Source organism: Astatotilapia calliptera, chromosome 9, assembly GCF_900246225.1.
Source record: "Astatotilapia calliptera chromosome 9, fAstCal1.2, whole genome shotgun sequence".
NCBI classification, from domain to species: domain Eukaryota; kingdom Metazoa; phylum Chordata; class Actinopteri; order Cichliformes; family Cichlidae; genus Astatotilapia; species Astatotilapia calliptera.
The window spans coordinates 32729308-32744258 of NC_039310.1; the positions used below are offsets into that span (position 1 = coordinate 32729308).

General features: G+C 41.3%; 1 protein-coding gene across 3 annotated transcripts; it reads right to left on the reverse strand.

Annotated features, from left to right (window-relative positions):
* Nucleotides 1–269: 269 nt before the first annotated feature.
* Nucleotides 270–10960, reverse strand: LOC113029610 (gastrula zinc finger protein XlCGF46.1-like). Of its 3 annotated transcripts, XM_026180581.1 has the most exons (5): nt 10660–10960; nt 6512–6642; nt 4485–5684; nt 1870–1887; nt 1583–1734 (listed from the first exon to the last, which is right to left on the reverse strand). In XM_026180581.1, the coding sequence occupies exons 1-5, from the start codon at nt 10697–10699 to the stop codon at nt 1690–1692; spliced, it is 1434 nt and encodes a 477-aa protein (XP_026036366.1). In that variant the 5' UTR covers nt 10700–10960; the 3' UTR covers nt 1583–1689. The 3 variants fall into 3 exon arrangements, with proteins under 3 accessions (XP_026036364.1, XP_026036366.1, XP_026036365.1); XM_026180579.1 differs by lacking the exons at nt 1583–1734; nt 1870–1887 and adding an exon at nt 270–865 and having other exon boundaries at nt 10660–10956; XM_026180580.1 differs by having other exon boundaries at nt 1680–1887.
* Between the last annotated feature and the right edge of the window lie 3991 nt (nt 10961–14951).

The window sequence follows — 14951 nt, forward strand, 5'->3', positions numbered from 1 at the left end:
AAGTGCACATGTAAAACTGTGGTTTTAAGCCACAGGTGTCAAACTCTGGCCCGCAGCCTAATTACATTTGGCCCGCGAAGCCATACCAAATTACTATTAGAGCTGGCCTACTGGTATTATACAGCTAATATATATATTGTTTAGTATTAAGGTTTGCTTGTTCCATATTCAGTTTTTCAGAAAAATGTGTTTGAGTCCAAAAGATTCATTCTTTTATCTGGAGGAATAAATATATTTCAATAAATATTAACGTTAGCCCGTGACTTTGTTCCAGTTTTGAATTTTGGCCCACTGTGTATTTGAGTTTGACACCCCTGTTTTAAGCAATGCAGTTGAAAAATTTGGGTGCGCCTAAGACAAGGTGCCACCAGTGCAATCGTGGCAAAAAAATGAGTCTAAAGCCCTGTGAAGTTTATTATTGCTGCACGCGGTGAAACAGTGCATTAGTGATTATGAAACTCTTCCCACGCTGTGATTACTGGTGTCTTCAGCACAGCTGTGTTCACGATGTGTACGATGACGTGAGTACGAGAAGCTTTTCTTCCAGTGTCTGGATATGAATGCTTTCCTCAACGTGGGCTAGTTTATGTTGTCGCAGGCCTTTGGCAAACGTGAATGACGTCCCACACTGGTCACAGACGTGCTTTTTAGTCCTGTGGAGGAGTTCGTGGCGTTTTAATGCACTCGGTGTGGGAAAGCCTCTGCCACATTCTTTGCAGTAGTTCAGTTTGTGCCCAGTGTGCATACGCTGGTGTCTCTGTAGGGTTCTTTGGCTGCTGAAGGATTTTCCACACTGGTCACACTGGTACGGTTTAACGATGGTGTAGTGCTGACAGGGCTCAGCACTGGGTCCACCGTCACTGCTCTGTGTGTGAGACAAAGACTGTGTAAGTCTGGGAATTAATAAAGATCACTTCTGCCACAAGACACCCACTGATATTTGTTTGAGTGTTTTTATGTGACTGATAGATGTACTTGGACATGTCACCAGAACCAATACTTATGATACTATTGGATCCCAAAATTCTGAAAATGTGATGGTATTGTTTCTGGATGTTCAGAACTGAAGGGGGCAGTATAGCGCTACAAGTGTTCTTCTGTCCTACATGCCAAAGGAAAAAGGAAGTCCAACACCACAGGAAAAACTACAAATAGCACAAAAAACTACATGTGGAAAATGGTGACTAGTGCTGCTGCCTTAAACTCTCTTTCAAATCAGAGTCAACTGTGAAAGTTTGTTTCCAAGGGTGACAAGGGGATGATAATCAATTCAGAAAATATAATATACAAATTGGAGATGGCACGATACCACTTTTTTATGTCCGATACCGATATCATAAATTTGGATATCTGCCGATACCGATATAGTATTTTTATATATATATAGATATAGTACAGTTCATTTTATAATTAACAGAACAATATCTTGCTTGTATGAGTTTATACTCAAGTTTTAAAAAAACAAAACACTTACCGTGTACGGAAGAGGACTCCCTTACTACATTTATTTATATTATCTGTATAGCACTTTAGAGCACACTTTTCACTTTATTAAAAGCACCTTATCAAGTACTTTATTTAGCATTGCACTTTAAGCATGGATTTGCACAGTAAAACATTTGCACACAAGAAGTTTAATTATTTATTGAATATTTATTGAGAATTTTAAAACGAGTTTGTAGCCTTGTTTCAGATATTGCACAGCTGCTCCTCATCAAGCAATGTGGTGGTTGTCTGTGAGGAAAAAAGAATGATGATTAAGATTGTGATTAAGGTTTACCAGTAAGGAAAACTAATGCAAATGTGTGTGGGGGAAATCTAAGAATAAAAGTGGTGCAAAAAAGTGTTTGTAAGATAATGATTACTCACCTTTCTTGCTTGTGTCCTCTTCAAGATGTTTGGGCAAATGTTTCCCGGGGGTCCAGACACCATTTAAAGGTTCCGGGAGAGATCACGGGTTAAGAGAGTGTGGTGAATCTTTTTGTGCTTGGGTTTTGGGGTTTTTATAATATTGGGTTTGGTGCATAGCTGGACTGGCCATCGGGCATACCGGGCATTTGCCTGGTGGGCAGATGGTGATTTTTCGTTTTTATGGGCCGATGGGTTTTGTTTTGGGTTTTTTTTCCGTTTTTTTCCCATGACGGTATAAACACTGAAAGGTGGTGGATTGGCCAGATGCTGGGAGATGTGTAAAAATAACTCAGTTGTTTGGTGGTGGCTATTGCGGAGCTTCCACAGATTCAATAACATTAGCAAGTGGTGGAGGCCAGCAGGTGCAACACGCTGGCAGGTGGATGACGGAAAGACAGGAGGAGCAGAGACCCGAGGCGGTGAACTGAACTTCAAGTAAGAAGTTATGACCTGCAGTCTATCTGGTCAGATATAAACCAAGTTTAGGTGGAGTTTATTTTCGTTGTGCTGACTTTTTACAGTCAGTTACAATAACTCATACTGCGTACTAGCTAGCATGACAGAGTTTATATACTGCTGGGCGGGTGCTATGATGTTACAGATGTTGAACTTGTTTTATCTTATTTTATTTATAAGGTTTAGTTATTAGAGTTTCCAACCGTCCCGTAAAAAACGTAATCGTCTCGTATTCAGAGAAAATATTACGCGTTTCTTATTGAGGTGAAAAGGAACATTTTGTCCCGGACTTCAGCTACAATGAAAAAGACACAAAGCTGGAGTTATTCTGTGTCTTTGCTGCACAGCTGTCACTTCTCCTCTCATTCTCTCCCCTCCCTCTCCTGTTTCTACTTCAATCGTGAAACTGATCAATGATCAGCTGATCGGCTTTTCTCTCTTGTTTGTTTATCGCCCACTTTGTGCCAGAACGGGGAAACCAGCGGATGTCGCGCTAAACAACAGCAGCACGTTTAAGCTTGATCAGCTGTTGTTAGAATTTATTTAATATTAATTTCTAGTATCAGCTGATGTTTGCTGGAGCCACAGCTGTAAAGCTGCTGGTCAGGATGGTTTGGATATGTGGTGAGAGGGAAACATGAAGATGAAACCAGGAGATGTCCTTACTGGATCATGGGGCAGACTGACAGCCTCGCTTCTGTCAGTCTGCCCCAGGGCAGCTGTGGCTACAACTGTAGCTGCTTCCACCAGTGCGTGAATGTGAAAGTGAATGAATAGTGGAATTGTAAAGCGCTTTGAGGGTCTTGAAAAGCGCTATATAAATGCAATCCATTATTATTTTAACTATTATTATTATTATTATTATTACCTGCCCCCCAACAAAACTTTGCTAGACCCGCCCCTGCACAGTTGCCAGCTGTCAGCTACATGGAAAAGGATCCTGGTGTAGAAACTAATAAATTCTAACAACAGCTTATCAAGCTTAAACGTGCTGCTGTTATTCAGCCACTGGTTTCCTCTTTCTGGCACAAAGTGGGCCAAAAAAGCAAACAAAGAAGAGAAACGGACTCGCGACAGAAAAGCTGATCAGCTGATCATTAATCAGTTTCATGATTGAAGTAGCAACAGGAGAGGGAGGGGGAGAGAAGAAGAGGCAGTCGCTCCATATATCGGTTGTTAAGCTTAACGTACTTTACAAACATTCAGAGATGAACTTACAACTTTCTCGGAGATGAAATGCCTTGTAGCGAGGCTCCAAATGCTCCACCAGACCACCAAAAGGTCTCACATGCCACAGCCGCTCTATCACATAACGCATGCTGCTCCGACGTGCTACGGTTATGAGCTGACTTACGCTATGTTGCAAGTTTTGTGAAGTGCTTTTGTGATATTTAATGGATGAGATTACAATTTTAGTAATTTAGTAATTCAGTAATTTAGATCAGTATCGGACCGATACCAATATGTAATATCCGACCGGTCCATCTCTAGTACAAACTATGTTACTATGATTTTCAGCAAAACACCTAAAACTCCGGCATCAATATCTGTTCAAAGATTAAAGCTGAGTAAATTTCAGTTCACAGTAATAACGATGCTGAAGTGCACACCACCATTGTGTTTGAGGCAGCTGGTATTACTGTTGACATCAACTTTGTTTCAAAGTCTAAAACACGGTAAATGCTTATACTAATGTAATGTAACTTTGGTGGTACTTTAGGAGCCATATATTTTATGAGGTGGTACTCATTCTGAAAAGTTTTAGAACCACTGGCCTAGCCCATCTTTATGTAGGGTAATAATTATTTTTTTTATATCCTCAGAGAATACTTTCCTATGATGTGGCATGTTAAACTTCCAGTGACCAGTATGAGAGAGTATGAAAGCAATAACATGAAATTCAAACACCTGTTTTCAATTGCACCTGATACCTTTTAAAGCTAATGTGTCACATGACACCAGGGAGGGAAAAGGGTAATTGGGCACAATTTGGACATTTTCACTTAGAGGTGTACTCACATTATTTAGGCAATAATGGCTGTGTTCTGAGTTATTTAGATCTAATTACTTTCTTGTTTTGAACATTCCCAAATTGAAACTGCACTAACTAAACTTACCTTACACTGACTGCACTTGAACGGCCTCTCCCTGGTGTGGATCTGTTGGTGTCGTTTTAGGACATCCGAAGACTTAAACGTCTTTTCACACTGGTCACACTTGTATGGTCTCTCCCCAGTGTGGTTTCTCTGGTGGACTCTCAGATCACTAATGCGTCTGTAGGCTTTCCCACACTCGTCACAGCGGTGTGGTCTATCTCCAGTATGGGTAATTTCGTGGGCTTTTAAGTGGGAGTACTGCACAAACGGTTTCCCACACTGCTCACAGCAGTACACGTCCTCCCCGGTGTGCATGCGTTGGTGTGTTCTTAGGGTCTTTTGCAGGCTGAAAGCTTTTCCACAGAAGTCACAGTTATATGGTTTACTTCCAGAGTGGGTGCGCTGATGGGTAACCAGGTTCCCCTTACAAGTGAAATCCTTCCCACACTGATCACACCTGTAGGGTTTAAGTCCGCTGTGAGTGAGCTGATGTGTCTTTAAGTTGTCCATTCGAGTAAAAGACTTCCCACACAAGTCACAGCTGAACAGCTTAACTCCAGTGTGGATCAGCTGATGAGTTTTTAAGTGATCCAACCGGATAAAAGACTTTCCACACAGGTCACATCTGAAGAGTTTGATTCCAGTGTGGATCAGTTTATGAGCTTTTAACTCGCCCATCCGGGTAAAGGCCTTCCCACACGCATCACAGCTGAATGCTTTAACCCCCGTGTGGATGAGATGGTGTCTTTTTAGCTCCCCCATGAATTTAAAAGCCTTTCCACACTGATCACAGCTGAATGGCCTAACTTCTGTGTGGATGTATTTGTGGGTCCTGAGATGTTTTGTGGTGGGAAAATTCTTCCCACACTCATCACACTTGTATGGTTTCAGCCCACTGTGGAGAAGTCGATGTGCTTTTAAGTTGTCCATTCGATAAAAAGACTTGTCACACAGGTCGCAGCTGAACAGTTTAATACCCGTGTGGATCACCTGATGTGCTTTTAACTGACCCATTCGAGTGAAAGACTTTCCACACTGCTCACATATGAACTGCTTAACTCCCGTGTGGATCAGCTGATGTGTTTTAAAATGCCCGATCCGAGCAAAGGTTTTTCCACACACGTCACATCTGTGAGATTTATCTCCACTTCCTGTTGCTGTGAAGGACTTGTCAGCTTCCTGATAGGAGTCAGGTTTTGACCCATCTTCATCTTTTTCCTCCTGCAGTAAACAAAAACAAAAAGCAGGCAGTAAGTGAAATGCAGAGATGGAGCAAACTTACACTACAAAGTCTTTAAGTTACTGAAGTTTAAATAAATTCAAGAATCTGCTGTTGTGTTAGGAGTTCTCAGATAAATAAACAGATCAGATGTCGAAGGGGAAAGAATCCTGCTCATATCGACACTGACAGGGACTGGGTAATGTGCTAAGAATGAAAGGATGCCACATCATTTGATAGAAATAAAAATGATCAACCTACAAAGGACTAAATTCAAAGACACCCTGGAAATCAAAGTGAAACAATGATGTGGAAGGCTGGTCCATTTTGCTGACAATGCAGAATGGTACTCAGCAGTTGGTACGGACCACACGTGCTTGTATGCATGGTTGACAGTGTCGGGGCAGGCTCCTAATGAGATAATGGACGGTGTCCCGGGGGAACTCCTGCAAGATCTAGCCCATGGCATCAGCGCCTGCACAGTCTGAGGTGCAACATAAACGAAACATAACGTCCCAGATGTGCTCTGTTGGAGCCAGTCAGTCGTATCAATTCCTTCATCCTCCAGGAAATGCCTGCATGCTCTCACCACCTAAGGCCGGGCACTGACGTTCACCAGGAGGAACACACTGGGTCCTGGGTTGAATAAGATTATTAGAAACCCTGCCACAGACTGGCGACCTGTCCAAGGTGAACCGTTTGTCTGCAGGTATTAAACCATTTTTATTCAGATTTGTTTTCCTTTATTGAATTTTGATTTGAGGATATGTTTTAAAGGGCAAGAGCAGACAGTTCAAACAATAAAATGTTACTGTGAAACTTTTCTTACCTGCTCTGATGGATCCCCACACAGTGGCTCACAGTCCTCCTCTTCTTCCATTCCTCCTCTGTCAGACTCCTCTTCTTCTTCTCTATCGGATTCCTCCTCTTCTTCTTCTCCTCTGTCAGACTCGTCTTTTCCTGAGATCAAACAGATCTTTATTAGGCTACCCTTGATTTTCACTTCTAACCAAACAGGAGACTGAAACCCGATTTAAAGCCAACAATCAGTTTGAACTCAGTTTAATTCAGTTACGACTCATTCAAATGAACCCAAACAGGTTTGATCATGAAGTTAAAAGTCAGGAAAAGAGTGAGTGCAGACCGCTAACATCAAAAAATAAAATCTGAACTAATAGCAGGCACTGAACGAGATAGGTTAAATATAAAGTAGAAGTTAGAGGGGACATGTTCTCAGCTCGATTAATGTTATTTCACTTTATCAGCATGACGTAGATCAGCTTATCTGCTAATTGGAAGGTTGTTGGTTCAATCCCTGGCTTTTTCGACCCAACAACCTTTGGCAAAATACTGAATCCCAAGTTGCTCCTGATGCTTCCAGTGTTTGTATTAATGTGTGAGACATGTTGTTGAAAGTGCTTTGAATACTCAGATTACATATTTCTGATCTATTTAAGAACCAGTCCTAAGTTATAGTAACTAATAACTTTATGAACTTAAGGAATATGTCAATTTTGCTTCTGAATGAAAAAGAAATTCTGCTTTTAGTTTTACTTGATTTAGTTCTGAAACACTGGGAGACGTCTGAGTCACCAGTTAGCATCCGACATGCATTTCATACATCCTGAATCGGGGCTGGACTGGTATCGTAGCACACTAGCCTTTGACCAGTGGGCTGACACACTCGTGGGCCGATTGGTGGATGTTATTTTTTTTTCTTTGTCATAATCATACACGCTACAGTCTGGCCTGAAAGCCTGCTGTGCATCGGCCCTACAAGCACCGACAGTAGCCTATTGATTCCTTTTTGATTACTGACACTGGATTGCCCAATCAAATTTCTGAACGTGACCGGTCACCCTACCTTCCCTGTAGAGCGGTGCACCTTGTAGAACAGAGACTAGTGTTGAAGAAGTGTTTGATACAGATGGACAAAGAAAAAAAAAAAGATGGAGCTGAAAAGCTAAGAGAGAAAATGAAACTAAATGAAGTAAAAGCATCAAATTAACCGACATGTTTGCAGCTGCACCGTCAACAGCAGTACCAACAACAAACAAAAGCCCTCACATTCACAAGAGGCTGCTGTAGCAAGCATTAGCCATGAACCATGCACCAACCTGATTAAAACTTTAACTCTATATCAATAATCAAATAAAATGAAACATGTGTATGCACAATACACATACACACAAAAATACATATTAGTGATGATGGTGGGCCTCCAGAGACCAGTCCAGCCCTGTCCTGATGAAATATGAAAAACCTCCAAAAAATTCATAAATGTTACCCAAAGACGGTGTGAATCAGTAGAGACTGTTTTAGGGGTAAAAAAAAAAAAAAGGGAATATTATCACCAAAAAAAAGGCATAACACAACATGTCCAGGCACTAAGGCATTGTTTGGAAGAGTAAAGCAAGGCCTGGATTTCCCTGGGATAATGACATTAAACAGATACCAACATCTTCTTCAGTGATACAAAGATGCCAACAGAGCCATTATGGCTTCACCACCACAGGTGTACAACACCAAGGACGGGCATTTTCTGAAGTCTGTGCAGGAAATGGTGAGGGCGTGACCCCAGACACACACAGCTCTCCAACAGGCTGATGAACCATTTTTCTAACCATAACAGTGCAGATCTGTAAGAACTCACACATTAAAACAGAACACATACACTGACGCCACAGTACTTTCAAAAAGCATCACTGATGAAAGACAACAACTGTAGATGGACTCGAGACACTCAGTGACCCCGACTATAAAAACTATGAGAAGCCTGAGTCTTTATGAAGATTAGGGAAACTGGTGGCCTTAAATCCAGTGTGGCTTGGTTTGCATTTCACTGAAACACTGGAGAAGAATTTAATGTCTGTATTCTTCATCGGCTGAAATTCACTCAGGATATCACAATCATGACCACCTAAGTGAAACACTTGCTGATTGGGATTATGCAGGAGTTTCAAAAGCTATGGAGACGTACCAGGCTGTTAACTGTGTGTAATTTACCTTACTGCCAGGTGTGAGGTGTATATGTTTGTGACTAAATGATCAGTTTCTGAATGTGTGAGTTCATCAAAGGGAATACCGTATTTCCCGGACTACAAAGCGCACCTGAATATTAGCCGCACAAGCTAAAATCAGGGGAAAATCCTGTTTTGTACATACATTAGCCGCACCTGACTAAAAGCCGCAGGTGTTTCAATGTTGACTTATCATATGTAAGAGAATATGCACAAAGCGAATTGTCAGGAAAGAGATGGCTGTTTGGAGACACACCCCTTTTATTAATATTTTGAAAAACAAGTTATGGGTACATATTTGCACATGTAGTACATAACAGTAACCTACAGCACACCAGAAAAATAGATTCGGACTACCTTTTAGGCTCAGGTGCAGTGACACAGCTTTAACAAGAAGAAAAGTCAGTCATTCACCATCTTTCTCTTCTTCCTGCGCTCTAAAACCACCAAAGTCCTCTCCTCCAATGTCGGAAATGAACAGGCTCAGGATGGCTACGTCATCCACTCTCCGCTTCTTTTCTTCGTTGTCACTTTCAAAACCAAAGAAATCCTCGTTGTCAGTGTCAGAGTCGAACACCCTCAGAAGGGCCGTGGCGGTGTCCTCCTCTCCATCATGCAGCAGTCCAGCCCTTCAAAATCCGTTGGTGATCGTGGATGTTTTCGCACTTTTCCACGCTGTCAGAATCCACCGGTGGAGTTGGGCATAACTTGCTTTTTGCAAGTTTATCGCCGCTCGTCATCCACGCCTCCTGCTGAATGCGTAGCGCTACTTTGAAGTTTGTTTTTCGCGCTACTTCGTACGGCACTACGTTGCCTGGCGGACGGACATGTGACTAACATACCACTCTTGAACCCCGATCCTTCCGCCAGGCAACGTAGTGCCGTACAACAGCGGAACAAACAAAACAAATCGTCTTACGATATCACAAAAATCACGGACAATCCATAGAAAAGCCGCACCTGACTAAAAGCCGCAGGGTTCAAAGCTTGTGCAAAAAGTAGCGGCTTATAGCCCGACAATTACGGTATATATATATATATATATATATATATATATATATATATATATATATATATATATATATATGAATAAAACAATGTAGCTTGCCATAACCTGTGTGTGAATGGGTAGTTTAGATAAATCTAAGCTACGAATCCTTGAGGCCGAGTCCATAACATGCAACTGTTTCAATTAGATTGATTGTCATTTTAACTGACTTTTATTTTTATTTTATTTTTTATTTTATTTGTATTCTTTCACTTATTGTTGCATGTGTGTTGTTGCTGCCTGTGTTTGAGTAATTTCTGTAACTGTGAGACATCTGCTGCTGCCTATCTTGGCCAGGTCTCCCTTGAAAAAGAGGTTTTTAATCTCAATGGGATCTTCCTGGTTAAATAAAGGTTAATAAATAAATAATGACTGAATGTAGTGTAAAGCGCTTTGGGGTCCTTAGGGACTAAGTAAAGCGCTATACAAATACAGGCCATTTACCATTACCATATATTACTGAACAGATCGATACATCTTACATAATCTGATTGTTACAATTACAAACTAAATCTTGTAAACAGTGTGTCTCACACACACACACACACACACACACACACACACACACACACACCTTTGTCCTGCAGCAGTGAGCTGGGTATGTCAGTGATGTGTTTGTTTGGATGTGAGCAGCAGCTCTGATGCCTCTCTGAGGTGATCAGTGTGTGAGTTGCACGACTGCTGGAAACAGGTTATCACAGTATCTCAGTCCAGCGGTCAGCAATGACCTTCAGCCTCTGCTAACAGGCTAAGCTAAGTCCAGCCACAAAACAGCTGCTGTGCTTCGGCTGCTCGTTTCCTCTTAGTCGGGTCAAACTGTCAGAAGGCACCGAGGAAAGAAGCACCGCGAAAGAGATAAGGAGCCGAACTGAAGCCACACCGGATCCAGACTAACGTCAGCTCGGTTACCTTTAGAAGACCCCAGACCATAAACCGAGACCAGCTCCATGATGAAGCTCCAGCACTTTCCCCGGTGTTCAGATCAGACCCGCCGGGATGAAGTGTGTCTCAAAGCGGCGGAGACGAGCGGGCAGACTGCGTGTGTGTGCTTGAAGGGCCTGCAGTCTATGGCGGACACACAGCTGCAGGAATCTCGGACACTTTCCAGGATCCTTCAGCCTAACAGGAAGTCACAGAAACACTCACATCCGGTTACAGCTGATTCCAGTACTGAGCACAATTCAGCCAGTACAGCAGGCAGCCTCTACCTGTCCGAAGGTTCAAGACATAAATCAAACGAGCTGACGGTGAAAAATATAATAACTTTATTTATTTATGATAGCGGGTTATGACTACTTCATATATATACACTTTTATATATATATATACATATTAAAAACGAGGAAAAAAACTGTCAAAGTTTTCGAGATTAAATTTGGAAGGATAAAGCCAGAGACTGGGCTCGCCTTACCTTTTCATAATTGTATAGTGGTGTTTATGGCCAGCGAATAAACGAATGAATGAATGAATGAATGAATAAGGGGCTGGGGCAGGAGGTGGAGGTAAAATTCCGAAGAAAACCTCGAAATTTTCCATAAGGTGAAAAGTGACGCTACTTCACTTTATGTTGCGTTTGAATGAAATCGATCCCACACATGTAATAGCATGCATGCAGTTATAACTGTGCTCTCATGCAGTGTCGCCAGCACGCAGGGACCTCCATGGCACTGAAGATGATAACAGAATGATTAGATTTCTTATTTACTTCAGTCTGTGTGAATTTCTCTCCACCTTAACCCTGAAAACTGAACGAATGGTAACTGGACACAGAGATTTATTTATTTGTTGTTAATTGTGAGTTGTTTTTCCTTCTTCCGTGAATATTTTAATAGAAAGTTTGTGTTTCTTCTCATTTCACCTCAGTGTACTAGCCTGTACTTGAAGGTAAAGGGGTGAACTGTTTATAATAAATCCAGTCGTCCACTAGATGGAGACAAATACACATAGATGAATGCGGACTCTGGTTTAGTGAGTGCACAGGGTGGGCCATTTATATGGATACAGCGTAATAACATGGGAATGGTTGGTGATACTAAAGTCCTGTTTGTGGCACATTAGTATATGTGAGGGGGCAAACTCCTCAAGATGGGCGGTGACCATAGTGAGCATTTAGAAGTCGGCCATCTTGGATACAACTTTTGTTTTGTCAATAGGAAGAGGGCCATGTGACACATCACACTTATTGGTAATGTCAGAAGAAAAACAATGGTGTGCTTGGTTTCAACGTAACTTTGTGGCCATTTATACGACAGGGGAATAGTTTTGTATTATCTCTGGTTTTCACATCACATCTTTGTGATTGTTTCTGTCTGACTGATGCTCTGGTTGGCGCAAATCCACATTTACGAGACTGGAGATCTGTCCTGTGCACCTAAACGGGCTCCACTTCATCCTGGGGATTACATCGATACACCCATCAGGAGGTGGTTAGAACCCCTGAGGAGGACAGTGTTTACAGAGAAGCAAGCCCAGATGCTGCATGTGCACAGAAACATCTGTGTTATAACAGGACTTTTTTAAATTAAACAAACTATCTGCATGTCTGAGTATAAAATAAATCGATTTCAAGATTCTTATAAACACTTAAACCTCTTAAACCTGATTTAAAGTATGATATCTATCTATCTATCTATCTATCTATCTATCTATCTATCTATCTATCTATCTATCTATCTATCTATCTATCTATCTATCTATCTATCTATCTATCTATCTATCTATCTATCTATCTATCTATCTATCTATCTACTGTATATATAGTAACTACTTTTGCATCCTTTATTTAATCCAGCATCTTTGCACTCTGCACCATAAACATGCTGTGTGTCTTGTTGTTATGCTGATGTCATTTTTCTGTTTTGTAGACTGAGGGCCAAGAAATAGCCGGAGCCATATTCCTCGCATCCTGACACATACTTGGTCAATCAAGCTAATTCTGATGGAAAAGCTCTCAATATGCATCTCTATCCTTTCACCCAAAGAGGGCGCTGTAGTTTAATATTTAGCCAAACAGGAGGCATCTCCTCACCTGTATTCATGTCACTGCAGTACAAAAAACAACAAGAACCCTGGTTCCTGGTTCCAATCAAACACAAACTGAAGCCTAAAAGTGAAAGAAACGACAGCAGGTCAGGCGTCTGGAGCTGTGGGAGTCAAACCTGTGACCTGCAGCCTTGGACTCCTGTGATTGGTCCTCTGCTCAGAGCTTTTTCTGTGTTTCTGAAACCAGTGAAATATAATCTGTAAAAGAAGTGAAAAGTTGTTCGCAGTGAGAACTGATCAGTGACGCTCGAGGACTTTTACAGAGAGTTAAGCGGAGATTCATTTTCCTGTCTGAAGAACTGCAAAAATGTGGCGTCTATAGTTCTGGTGTAAATGTAGAAAGGGTGCTGGATTCGTTTCTTGCCTCCTTCACCACAGTGTTATATTATATTAATATCACAGCTGCAGATGTTTACGGCCGACCTTATTTTAAATACTTTGTGCTCACTTTCATCTCTAGTGAAACATGATTAAATGTAAAATATGCGTGCAGCATCTCTTACTAACTGCTGTGATGACAGTAAGTGATAACACACACCAGGGGGAGACTGTGATACGCTTCACACTGTGGGCTTGCTGCTAACAGGCGGCATGCTGGGAAATAATGGATCCTGCTGAGAAGTGGACTCAAAGTTATCGGATTGGGGAAAAAATCGCAAATAAATAAATAAATGTTGGACTGCTATCATGAAGCGATGATGTGACTCAATCATCTTCATTTTGCTGATTAAAGTTGATGTTTTTTGGAGTTTCTATTCATTTATCATTATATTGTTTTTAGATTATTTATGTTTATTCTGTTGCTACAATTTTTTGTCTTTATTATTAATTTCTCTTTTTTCTTAAATGAAACATTTTTGTTGTTTTTTCTTTTCCCCTGCTTTTACTGTTGGCAGAGATCAACTTCCAGAACATGTTTAAAAATATTATAAATTACATTGAAAACATTAAGTTGTGTTCTTTGGTTGTTACTGTTGTAAAATATTTAGTTTCAATCTACTTTTCCAAATCCCTCAGTGATAGTTTTACTCCTTAGTTTTTATAATGTCAGTGGTTTTGTGCAGGGAAACGTTTTGGATGTTTAGAGCAGATATTACAAGTACATGAAATAAAATGATGAACAACAGTCTCCTCAGGCCAGTTGTGCTGACAAACTTAACCTTAACGTTAGTTTTATAAGGACAATACTGAGTTCTTGTTGTTAGTTTTACTTTGCTGTAATAACCTTGTTGGATCATTGAATGAAACAACTACATGCAGCCATGATTTTATGATCTCGCATCAATCTCTCACAGCAGACAAGGAAAAACCTACAATCCAACTCGTGCATTCTGGGCAGTGTAGTCACACATGTGTGTTTGAAACGGTCCTGTTTAACTTTAAATCCTTGATTTTAGCGTGTTGTGATCATGCTTTAGAGATGCTGTCTTTAGAGTCTTGTGGGTGTGTGATGTGTTTCCTTGTGTTTGTGTGGCTGAGAGCAGCTTTACAGTGAATCCACACAGGAATACGCGAGCAGTGATGAGCTGACCAGTGACTGTGGATTATTAACGCAATTCAGCGACTTGTGTATAATAAGAATTAGTGACGCTGAATTAAACTTTGCTTAACTTCACAGTGAGTGATTGAGAAGATAACAGTTGGACTGAAGGATACTGCTGATTGAGACATGACTTTGCAGCAAATACATTAAAGGGACAGCCAACATCAATGTGAGCTACCACCTCCAAATCTAAGGCCAAAGTTCTCAGTCAAAAAACAGTGGAGTGCCCAGTCCAGGTTGGGAAGGAGTTAAATCTTTTTGTGAGTGAAGGAAAGAGCTGGAGATTTTCAGGTGGACTGGTGTGACATAGACAATAATGAGGGCGCTGTAACGCTGTGGTGATGAGAGAGCTGTGTGACAATGAAACTGTGGAATTATGGATCGATCTATGTTCCTATCCTCACCTTCCCAACGTGGAGATGGCAGGGGAGGAGGAGAGCTGGGCATCTCTGCCTAGGCCCAACCCCCCGTGACCCAGAACTGCAGGAATGGATCAATCGATGTCAATACACTGCAGTGACTGACAAGCTGTGATCATAATACCAGGATTTACTAAATAAATGAGATAAAACCAGAGTTCCTGTAAATGATCCGGTGTATGGAGCACAAAAGCAGG